A 12,809-nucleotide genomic window follows, 5' to 3' on the forward strand; every position below is an offset into this window, starting at 1 on the left:
AAAATACAAAATAAAAAAATATTAAAATTATCTTAAATACTTTGCTTCTCAATAAAACATTGAAGGTCCCAACCTCCCGGCGAGCAGCAACGAGCTGCGACTGAGCCTGCAAAAGCTTCGCATCGATAGCAAAAAAATATTTTTGTAAAAACTTAAACATTTTAATAATAACATTTAAGCATTTTTCTTGACGTATAAAGCAAAAAAAAATACCCTAGTAAAAATTTAAAATATTTTAATAATAACAAAATTGATAAAGAAAAAAGATATTAAGTTGAAATTAAAAGAAAGTACTATTATTTTTAAAAAATATCACCCCAAATATTTATTATATTTTATTATTATAAAATATCATATTAAATATATTTTTTAATATTTTTCTTTTTTCAAAGTTAGCGGAACATATAAAAAATAATAAGAAAATACACACACATATTTAATTTCTGCTCTTATTTTTGCAATTGAGCTATAACATTGTTCTGATATGTAATTTGATATGTTAGGACATGAATATATATATATATATATATTAATCATTTGCAAGTTCACTAAAAATGAGTATATGCTACGCTACATTACACCCGACCCGACCCGAACCGAACCTCACCTCGAACCTTTACCAAAGACATAACTTGATTCTTATTAAGAGCGCTCAACATCGATCCATCCACAAAACATCATTGCATTCACTCCTAACAATGCTATCTTGAACACAACCGATCGAATGATCGATTTCTTTTTTCTTGCCATGGGCGTCGAGTCGCCATCGATCATATCATTTCGTTTCATTTCATTAAGTAAGTCCGAGCTGAAGGGTCCCAACCTCCCGGCGAGCAGCAACGAGCTGCGACTGAGCCTGCAACAGCTTCGCATCGATAGCAATCTGGTTACTCAGCATGGCTGTCGATTTTCCACTTGTCTGGTGTCGATGATACGGATTGGTGTTCATGTCGTGGCTCGTCATGTATTGGTTGGATCGTTCTCGACTCTGTTTCTCTGGAATCTTCCCGGCGTCGGGCCTGAAGAAGCATTGCGGAGAGTTGGAGTGAGGTGGAAGGATCGCGTTTTGGATGTATCCCCGTCCATCCATTTTCGCCGGTTTGGTGTTTTCGTACGGTAGGACGGGTCCCATTTCTTTGCCGAGCTTGGCTGCATGTGTCGGAGAAGTTAATAAGAGGAACGGAGTCAAGACACGAGTTATTAGGAACCGTTGGATTGGATTGGATTGGATTGGATGTATCGCTTCCTAAAAGACGCGATGAATGATTTACCATTAGGTGCCCGGGGAGGAGCTCTCGAGACATTTGATAGAGTTCCTGTAATAGCTCCTGTCGACATCTCTCGCCCCATTTTTGGATTGTCGTATGAATACATATACAGCTGCGCTTGTGGAGGAATCGTTGTAGTGTTCACCGTGGATCTGCATTGGAAAGGAAAAGAAAACGTGTCGATTGAATTTGAAGACAATGCAATGGCGAGAAAATAAGCTCTGATACTATGTTAAATGATCATTTAACCTACACGTTTAGTTTAATTTGATAGGAAAATGAATCGTTAATTAACTATTATATAATCCCAATCGGTTTTTATTAGTTTAGAGTGGGAGGCTATTGAAAATTAGGAATCTTTGCTACGATAAATGAGATAGTTGATCAAATATGAAAAATACCAAAAAAACAACACTTATATTTTCAAACTCGTTTTTGTGTTATTTGTAGGAAATTATCTTGCTAAAAAACACATCAGTTCCGAAACCTATTTTCCATCTAAAATACTTTACGTAACAAATATATTATGTATTCAAGCTATACTTATTTATGTCGCATCAAACACTTAAAATATATCTAAACGCAACAACAGAATGTTACATCTGCAGGTACAGATATTTTGTCTATATACTTGTTGGTTGACTTCCGATTGTATATAAATAAACAAATGATACGTATCCCTAACAATTTCAACTTTTAGGTGAGATAGTCATTTACATCATCTAACATAGTATCAGATCATTAAGTTGTAATTTAACCTTTTAGGTGAAATTATCATTTACATCATCTAACATGGTATCAGAGCATTAGGGTCGTAGCTTAACCTTTTAGGTGAGATGGTCATTTACATCATCTAACATGGTATTAGAGCATTAAGTCGTAGTTTAACCTTTTAGGTGAGACGGTCATTTACATCATCTAATATGATATCAGAGCATTAAGTCGTAGCTTAACCTTTTAGGTGAGACGATCATGTACATCATCTAACATGATATCAAAGCATTAGATCATCTAACATGGTATCAGAGCATTAGATCGTAGTTTAACCTTTTAGGTGAGACGATCATTTACATCATCTAATAGTACTGAAAAGGATAAAGAAGTTAAAAGAACACCTTTAACCCCACCAGAAAATAACTTTTTAGTACAGACTTGCCATGGAAGGAAGAAAATATCTAACCTTGGGAGAGAGACGTGCTTTCTGTCCGGAGGAATCACAGGGCCGCTTTTGCCGATGTTTTCCTCAAGATGGCCAAATTGCTTTTTGAGCTGACCAATAGCACTGTGCAAGACACAAAAGGACTTAGTTTTTCAATATATGTGACAACACAAGGAAAATATTTCATAGTTAAAATCATGCAAAGGTTCGAATTCGAAACCTGGGATAGATAAAACTAATGCCACTATTTCCGGAGACATAGTCCTTCAACAATTGAGGATGGTACTCTAGAATTTCCCGGTATATTAATTCCCGGATGTCTTCTTTGGTCACTCTCCGGCGCTCAAATTCGAATTCCAACTTTGAGATTGGCTGACAAGATGGTTCCCTCTCAAGTTTCGATAGCCCCTTGAAGTAAGGATCAGCTAATGCCTAATGACCAGTAATGAACTAAAATATTGAATACTTAACTCTGAATAATAAAGTTTATTTGTTAGTTAAGGCAGTTGGTTATCAATTCAAAAATTGATCTATTTACCAATATATATTCAATATTATGTTTTACAAATCACTTCAAATGCTTGATCATATTTATGTGATTAAATGGTCCTAACCTGGTCAGCACTTGGTCTGTCCTTGGGATCAAATGCCAACAATCTTTGCAATAATTTGAGAGCTAGAGGATCTGCATTTGGGAATTTCTTGGCAAAAGGGATGGGACACTTCTTCTTCATGTCCATTAAATATTTTCTTGCTTTCTCATTTCGTACCTATATTTAGGAATAATAATTAAACCATACATCTTAGGAGGATATCAAGTGAAAGAATAGTTCATAAAAAGGGAAAGGGTAAAAGGGCAAGAGGTTTCTTTACTCCTGAAATTGTATCCACCGATGGTGTCCCAAGAAGATCAGTAATCAAATCCAGTTGATGCACAATGCTTTTACCCGGAAACAACGGTTTTCCTGTCAAGACTTCCGCGAATATACAGCCTATACTCCATATATCAATAGCAGGTGTGTACTGCAAGAAAAAGGTTGTGAAACATAGTTAAAGAAAAAAGAGTAAACCTGAAAACTCTCTAGAAAAGTGACACACAATTATCTCAGAAGAACTTAAGGATCAACTTCCCGGAGAATCATTGTAAGGTCAATTAAGGGAGTGTAATGCAAATGAATTAATCTTCAGCAGGTTCTCGCGGGTTCAAATTTGATGAAGAGATAAAAAGATATAAAGGACAATATGGTATACCTTGGAGAAGAAAGAACCACACAACTCAGGAGCTCTGTACCACCTTGTTGCAACATAATCCTACAGTTAAGAAAATTTGTTTAGATATAGAACTGGATAAAGTCACATTTAAGATGTGACATACAACTTTCACAACTAGAGTGTTACGAAATTAGCGACTAACGACAAGATCTTTAACTAATTATTAAACTGCAATATGTAGCGCACGCATACCGTCCAAAATATTGTTGATGGGGTGTCATTAAATGCGACTCGTGCAAGTCCAAAATCACATATTTTGAGCTTGCAGTTGGCATTTGCCAATATATTCTTTGGTTTAAGATCCCGATGGTACACATTAGCTGAAACAAAACCATGGTGAATGTAGTACGGACAAGGTGATTAATCATGTTCAACAGACAACTTCTAAAATGTTTCATTTTCTTTTCAAAAAAAATGTTATAGCCAGAAGGATATTACTAATCTCAGTTACCTGTATGCATATATTTCAGTGCTCTAAGCATCTGATAAAGGAAAAACCTTTGATGCTCGTTCGTCAAGTCATCGTTGGCTTTTATGACTTGATGAAGGTCAGACTCCATAAGCTCGAATACGACATAGATATCCTTAAAGTCCCGCCTAGAGGATGGCAACATGATCCGCTTAATTTCCACAATATCAGGATGACGCAAAATGCGAAGCAACTTCACTTCTCGCAAAATCCGAATAGCATCAGACATGTGTTCAAAAGTATCTGTTATTTTCTTTATTGCTACTTTTTCACCAGTATGGGTATCAATTGCAGCACACACAACTCCATAGCTACCCTTTCCAATAATTTCCAGAATTTTGTATCTGTTGGAATCTCCACTAAAAAATTCTGCCTCCATAGGGACCTGCAAAGTAATTACAGCAAGGTGAGACTTTAAAAATCAATATGCATTACTTCTCAGAAATTATATAAACATCAAAAGCAGATCTAACACAACTTTTAAAAATCAAATGATTAGCTATCTTGAATTTTATTTCAAAATCTATGGCAAGAAGATTAGAGTACTGTAGCATATGATAATAAAAAAGAAAAAAAAAAAAAAAAGAAGAAGAAGAAGAAGAAGAAAGATGAATCCACACAGTAATGCAACACTGAAGGGAATCAGGAAGCCTGCTTCGATACAAAAATCAAACAAAATGTGAAACATATTTAAGCTCAACGCCCAATTAAGATATTTTCAATTATCCATATTCAACTGTAGATCTAAAGCATAGCAGCCATCCACTTACTGCCAACAAGGACCTCCCATAAAGCAACAAAACAAGCTACTGTTTGGTAAAAACTTAGCAAAAGCAAAAAATTTACTGGCTGAAATTCCTCGTTTAGGAGCAAATTCAAGATATGGAATTCCAGAGTTTGAACGCATAGCACACAAACAGTTCATAGATGATAATGAAAAAATAAGAAGAGCTGAAATTTCCGTCAAAAAGCATTCAAACAAGCAGAAATTCCAGTTAATTAATTCAGCTCCAAAAAGGAAAAATTCTTCTGATTTGCGCTCCAGAAACATAATAAACGTGTCCATGGAGCATATTCATGAACAAGAACTTCCCAACCAAAACCGAAACAGCTCATCTCTTCACTAGAACCATAAAATTCATAACCAAAACAAAAATTCCAACAAAAACAGCTGCAAACGCCTAAAAGAATAAACCTTCTTCCTCTGATCTTCCACTTGCATCCTTCCTCCTTCACTAAACACTCCCTGCAGCGATGGCGTTGTCCGCGCTGCTAGATCCAATCAGATCAAAGCAACACTAAGTCCAACGAAACAACACAAATTATACCCCAACACTTCCAAAACAATCAATTGAACATCAAAGAGGAGAAGAAAACAGCATTGGCAGCACCAAACACCGAAAACTGCACTCCAACCTCAACCACCGCCACCAACACTCAACCTTCCACCCTTTCAACAAATTCCGGGAAAAAGTTCAGCTCAATGGAAGCTCTCCAGACCAAAAATCAGAGAATAATTCGCAGAAACATCACACTGAAAAAGCGAACGGCAGAGAAGGAATCAAAGACAGACAGACAGACGGCTGAAAATACTGATACGGCGAAAGAGCAGTGAAGGTGCAGACTGCAAAAAAAAGAACTAAATTTTAAATATTACTATAAATATATTATTATATACAAATAGTAATAGATATTAAAATATTTTTAAATATTATAAATATAAGGACTACTTTCCGTCTTCTTTTAATATATATATATATATATATAATAGCGCTTCATTAGTTTTATAGTGACCGTTAGGTGAGTGGAGTGTTACGTACCAACGTAAATATACGGATCTATGCTGAACGCTGATTGGCTGTCGGCTTGCATTTGTCCTCTGCGTCACAGACAAAAACTACTCTCTACAATATTGCATTTCAGTCCTTGAGGATATCTGTAACTGTAGTTTTGGATCCCATAATACATACAAATTTTTTTAAAATATGAATATATTCTTTCGATATATATATTATTTTATTTTATAAAAATTATATTAAAAAAAAATACTCTTTAAATAAAACTGGAATTAAAATATTATTTCAAATTTATAATAACACAAATCTTATATATTCTCAAGTATTTACTTTTTTTTTATATATTCACATTTTATTTTTGTCTTGTTGATATTTGAATATTAATTTTTCATATTAAAATTTAGTGCACATTAAGAAAAAAAAATGCAAATATACTTTCATCAGTGGCTTATAATACTAATAAAATGATGTTTGTACAAAAAAAAAAAATTATACAAATATAAATATAAAAATATTTTTAATGTCAAATACAATCATGCAAAATGTAAATGTGATCGTTAAAAGAGTATTATTAATATAAATAAATGTAAATTTAAAATAATTGCAATCGATAGTATAATTTGAATGTACTGAAGAATAAATATTTTATATTTAGATAACAAAAAATGACAATATAAATGCTTATTAAGTTGATAAGAGAGTATCAAGAAATTTAGGCTTAATTTAGATATGTTTTGAAACGTTTTATTTTCATATAATTACAAATAATATCACGGTTAGCCTAATGCTGACTTTTTTGTAGACTTAATTTACAAATTATTAGATTTGATCGAAAATTTATTTAGAATACATTTGAAAAATGTCAATTACGGATTTCTAGGCAATCAAAAAATATACTTCATCCGTCCTATTGAAAGGTTACAATTTTTTATTTTCGTGAAAGTTACAATTTCCTAATTTAGTAAAGTACTGCATACCTAACATAATAAATACCTTTTCAACTTACAATATATTGCATAAATGCCATTACTTTTATATTACACCATACTAATAGAGGTATTTTTGTCTTTTTCATTACAATCCAATATAATACTAATATTAAAAAATTTACATGCAAAAAACAAATGACATCCTTCCAGTGAGCGGAGGGAGTAAATAAAAATTAATAAAGTTCTAACTAAACTATATTGGATTATGATTAAAATGCACCAGTAAATGATATTTTTATTTTATTTAATAAACATATCAAAAAAATTTATTCAACTTCTTCACAATATTTTCCCTAAAATAAAAATATTTCTACTTCAAAATAATTTGTAATTACTATTTTATTTTATTCTTAGTTTTTGGAGGAATTTGAAAATTTTATACTATTCCTTCGAAGACTCATTCATAAAAATCAATTTAAATATTTATTTTTTAATTTTTATATTATATTAAAAATTAATTTGACATTCAAAATGTCATATCAATACTTACTTATATTAAAATAAATAATTATTTTAATTAAAAAAATTAGCTATTCCAAATTCTAATACAAAATTCATACTCCCAAATAAATACAAAATTCTATCGAATCAATACATTTATTACTTATCCCATCAATATTTATCGAAACTACAAAATCCAAAATAAAAAATTACAAACCTAAAGAAACATATACTTTCTCAAATCTATATTAAAAATCAAGTTCAATTCAAATATAAGTCAAATTATTTTTCAAATATTTGGTTTGTATATCAAATACTCCCTCTGTCCCTTAACAATTTATCTATTTTTCATTTAGATCCGTACCATAACAAAATATCTATTTCTTTTTTTTAGTAATTGTACTATCCACAAATACCTTTCCAATTTACAGTATATTACACAAATGCTATTACTTTTATATCATACAATACTAATAGGATTAATTTAGTCTTTTTACCTTTGTTTCTACTCTTTCACTGATATTTCTAAAACTCCGTGCAAAAAGCAAATGAATTTATAGATATGAGACGGAGGGAGTATAAATTAACACTATTAATGCGAACAATCTTCAATAAATATACAATATTTTATTTTACAAATATCATATTGACTTTTGATTTTTTTTTTTTTTAAATTTTGAATTGTTTTGAATTGCAAATGGTGTATAGTTAGAAAATGTATTTAGATATATTTAATAAATGTTTTGAAGTTAAAAATAATTGAAATGGTTGTGATAGGATGTACACTGGTTTTGTGATGCAATTGAAATAATAAAATAAATAATTAATATATGAGATAAATGAATATGCTTAGTATATTGAAGAATGTAAATAAAAATAATTTAAGCCAACACTATTGTCAATTGTTAAAAAAAAATGTCCAAAAATATATCTAAACATAATCTTAATACATTCAAGATAATTATTTTAAAATAGGGTATGTTTTATACTTTTTGAAATTAATTTGATCTTTAATATATTTTCTTTTCTTCGAAAAAAAGAAGAAGATAATTTTAGTAAGCACAACAATTCTTATTAAACAAAAATAAAAAAATAAAGAGGAAATCTACACAAAAAAATCTCACAAGGACAATAATTTGAATAAAGCTATTGTTTTATATTCTAATTTTTGCATAATTTGCATGTGATTCAATAATTGTTATCATATTAAAATGTTATATTCATGTGTATTATTGATGAAAAATGTAATATTAGATCAATAATGCAAATGAATAGATTCAACTAGTTTGTGTCCATGAATTTATGAATATTCTTGCGTGTTTGTATGACGTTTTGGATTTTGAGTTGAGATTTGAATAGTAAAAACTTCGAATTTGAATAGTTGTGTGATGTGATATAAATAGATGTTGATGTGATGTTTTAAATGTAAAATTGATTTTTAGTACTCCCTCCGTCCCATAACAAAGTATCTATTTTTTCTTTTTTTATTTTATTTTAGTCCGTCCCATAACAAAGTATCCATTTTCCTTTTTAGTAATTGTACTATTTACCTAACATTACAAATACCCTTACAACTTACAATATATTACACAAATATCATTACCTTTATTTCACACATACTAATAAGGTTAATTTAGTTATTTCTACTTTATTCATACTATATTATAATATAATATTAATAATATTTCTAAAAATACGTGCCAAAAACAAATTGATATCTAGTTATGAGACGGAGGAGTATGATATAAAAAAATAAAAAATAGATATTTGATTTGATATTTTTGAGAAAAAAGATAGAATAAATAGTAAATTTAAAATCCAATTCCCGAACAAACGCGTAGTTAGTTACTTTGAACTATTATTATTATTAAAAACTAAGTGACTGTCATCCCTTATATGGAGAAATAATTGTTCTTCCATTACTTTCATTCATTCTCAATATATATTATAATATATTATTATATTTTATCATCTCACAAAATATTAATATTTAATATAAAATATTTTTTTATATTATTTACAATATTTTTTAGATTTCACACGAAAAAAAATATACACCAAACCTAAACACTAAACAAACAAACAAACCCAAAAGGGTACAATAAATATTAATGTATACTCCTTCCATTCTAACTTAATTGACATATTTTTCATTTTTGTTTGTTTCATAACAATAAATATCTTTCTATTTTTTTTTGTAAAATTTACTAATAAAAAAATATATAACAAATATAAATCAATTTAATTAGCCACATAATATATATAATACCACTCAAAATTCTTTTACCTTTATCTGTCTCTTAAAAATTAAATATTTTCGTTTAAAACTTCACCTTTTTTATAGAAATGAGTTTATTATAATTATAAATAAATAAATAATTTTTATTCTCTATAAAAGATATCCATATGCATATATTTTTTATTGTAATATAATTTTTAAAATATTTAAATACATATTCTAATCTTTTTAAAATTATATATACATTAAATTTATTTTAAAACTACAAATATTATTAATTACATAAAAAATAATAAAATAATACAATAATTCACTATTATTAATTAATTAAACATCATTGTCTTAAATACTGTGTTACTAATGGAAAGTGTCAATTAACCGAGGAAGGGAAAGTACATAAAATACTTTGCCTTTGTTTACACCTACATTTTGGAAACTTTAATATTATTTAATAATAATTTTTTTTTTTTTAAAAAATAATAGTATGTCAAATGCTCATTTTGTTCACAAACTAATGTCCTATTTTTCTATTTAGGACGTCCAACAATTTCTTTTTTTTTTAAACATAAATTTTACATTTTTACTCATCATTAATTATTTATTACTTTTAATCTCTACCATACAATTAAGGGCAAATTTGTCAATTCATAACAAAAAGACAATCACCTAAACAATCGTACAAATATACTTTACGATAATATAAATTGGCCGGAGGAAGTATTTAATTTCATTTAAATTACTATGTTTCAAACTTTTTTAATATATAAATTACTATATTCAATATTTATTTTTATTTAATTTTTTTGTTACCATTTTCAAAACTTAACAAACTTCCAAAATTCTTATATAAATAGAGCATTATGTTTCATTTATTGCATAGTATTTTTGGTCTTGGATCATATGCTGATTTGTAAATATATGACAACTTTTAGGTTTTAATGGATGATCTTTAAATTAAATTTTAAAATTAAAATTAAGAGTTGAAATTAAATTCACCTTTGCTGAATTAGTCATTTCAGCGTATGATCCATCTTGAATATTTTTTTAGTGTTACTATAAAGTATATATGTATAGTATACATTTCCTATTTAAAATTAACTATTAATAGGTGGCTGTATGATTTGACCAAATTAGTAAATCTAACTTAAAATAATTAGTATTTTTCACAAGATAAATATTATATTTTGTGTTGCTATATATTATATTAATTTTTGCTATTTTTCTTATAAATATTTGTTGATGGATCAAATTACTATTGTGCTCAAATTACAATATATTTTTTTACCTATGATTACATAATATGCTTTTAAAATATATATTATATATTAATCAGCACAAGAATTTTATTATAGATAATAATATGTTTATTCTCATGCGGATGACTTTATATTGTACTCCCCTGTCCAAAAATAAATATTCATTTTTGTTTTTTTTTTCACTTAGTTTTAAAAATATTAATATTATATTGGGATATAGTAGGAATAAAATAGAAATGATTAAAATAACCTTATTAGTACGTGTGATATAAAAATAATGACATTTGTGTAATATATTGTAAGTTGTAAGGGTATTTGTAATATTAGGAAGATAGTACAATTACTAAAAAAAAAAAGAAATGGATACTTCGTTATGAGACGGATTAAAATGAAAAAATGTATACTTTGTTATGGGACGGAGGGAGTATAAAAAAATAAATAGTTACGTGATTCTTAGTCATTATTCCCTCCATCCTAGAACTATATTCCTATTTAGTGTAAAAAATAGTGACATTTGTGTAATAATAATAATAAAAATAAAGGTTTTTATAGTGATATGATTATTTTTTAAAATGAGATTATTATTTTCAAACACACAGAAATGATAAACAAGACTATTGTATTATGATAGAGTATTATTTTTTTTTCGAAAAAAAAAATCAATACAAACTTATTAACTACATACTATTACTACATTCAACACATAATTTATATCAATATAATACAAACACAACGTATAATACAAATGCAATGATTAATTTTAGCATATAATATACTATTATACAATACACGTTGTTATCTGTATAAACCGATAACATATATCTTTATTTTACACCACATATATTATGTGGAGTAAAAAAATGTGATATATGTATATTTTATTATTGTTTTGAAATATTAGCACCGTACTGATTTTCTCAAATCAGTAATTCCTCCCATAATAAAATGATATGTTATATTTTATTCATTTCAACTCAAAATATTATTTTTATTAATTTCGTCTATTTTAATGAGATAGATAAAGAGAGCATATAGTTTACTGTAAATAAAATTATACTCCATTCGTCTCGTAACTAAATAATCATTTACTTTTTGCGTGTTGATATTTGAATATTAATTATTATATCAAAACGTATTATAAATTAAGCGAAAATGACAAAAATACTTCTATTAGTGTTTTATAATATCAATATAATGATATTTGTACAAAAAATTATACAAATATAAATATATTTTTAATGTTAAAAATAATAACGCAAATAATAAATTGATACCTTGTTACAAGGAGTAGATAGTATTTATAATGTTCCCTCCTAAGCAATTAAAAAAATTTAAGTAATCCAAAAATTACACTCCACACGTGATTTGATGGGAAGATTATAGCAATCATTAGATTGAATAAGATATAAATGTTTGAATAATTGAAGATTCTTGTCCAAATATGATTTGTTGGCTATGTTGTCTCATTTTTATTCTTCAAATTTTGAGGGTGTGTTTGTTTGAGGGATTGGATTTTTCTTTTACTATTCATCTAATTTTTTTTCCCCAAAAACATCAAATCAAACACCTATTTTTCATTTTTTATATTATACTAAAAATCAATTTTACATTCAAAATATCACATCAACACCTATTTATATCACATCATACAACTATTCAAATTCAAAATTTTTACTATTCAAATCCCAACTCAAAATCCAAACCTCCAAACAAACACACCCTTATAAGTAGATTTGTATCTATTTTGATTGTGACTCGAAGTGTTTAAAATATTTCGGTGTGTTTCATTTACAATATTTATTATTTGTTATTTGAATTTTATAGTTTTTAATAAAATTTATAATTTTATAATATCACACTTAAATTACTATTCAAACCAATATTTAAATCGAAATGATGAAAACATATTAAGATATTAGA

At 27.9% G+C, this 12,809-nt stretch overlaps 1 protein-coding gene across 2 annotated transcripts; it reads right to left on the reverse strand.

The window, feature by feature from the left end:
• Nucleotides 1–507: 507 nt before the first annotated feature.
• Nucleotides 508–5,812, reverse strand: LOC127247923 (mitogen-activated protein kinase 19-like). Of its 2 annotated transcripts, none has more exons than XM_051270013.1 (10): nt 5,364–5,812; nt 4,151–4,553; nt 3,892–4,019; nt 3,679–3,738; nt 3,301–3,450; nt 3,042–3,197; nt 2,648–2,859; nt 2,449–2,550; nt 1,272–1,420; nt 508–1,149 (listed from the first exon to the last, which is right to left on the reverse strand). In XM_051270013.1, the coding sequence occupies exons 1-10, from the start codon at nt 5,388–5,390 to the stop codon at nt 794–796; spliced, it is 1,743 nt and encodes a 580-aa protein (XP_051125970.1). In that variant the 5' UTR covers nt 5,391–5,812; the 3' UTR covers nt 508–793. The 2 variants fall into 2 exon arrangements, with proteins under 2 accessions (XP_051125970.1, XP_051125971.1); XM_051270014.1 differs by lacking the exon at nt 5,364–5,812 and adding an exon at nt 4,789–4,841.
• Between the last annotated feature and the right edge of the window lie 6,997 nt (nt 5,813–12,809).

The sequence above is a fragment of the Andrographis paniculata genome, unplaced genomic scaffold, assembly GCF_009805555.1.
Source record: "Andrographis paniculata isolate CXL003 unplaced genomic scaffold, ASM980555v1 Contig32END, whole genome shotgun sequence".
NCBI classification, from domain to species: Eukaryota; Viridiplantae; Streptophyta; class Magnoliopsida; order Lamiales; family Acanthaceae; genus Andrographis; species Andrographis paniculata.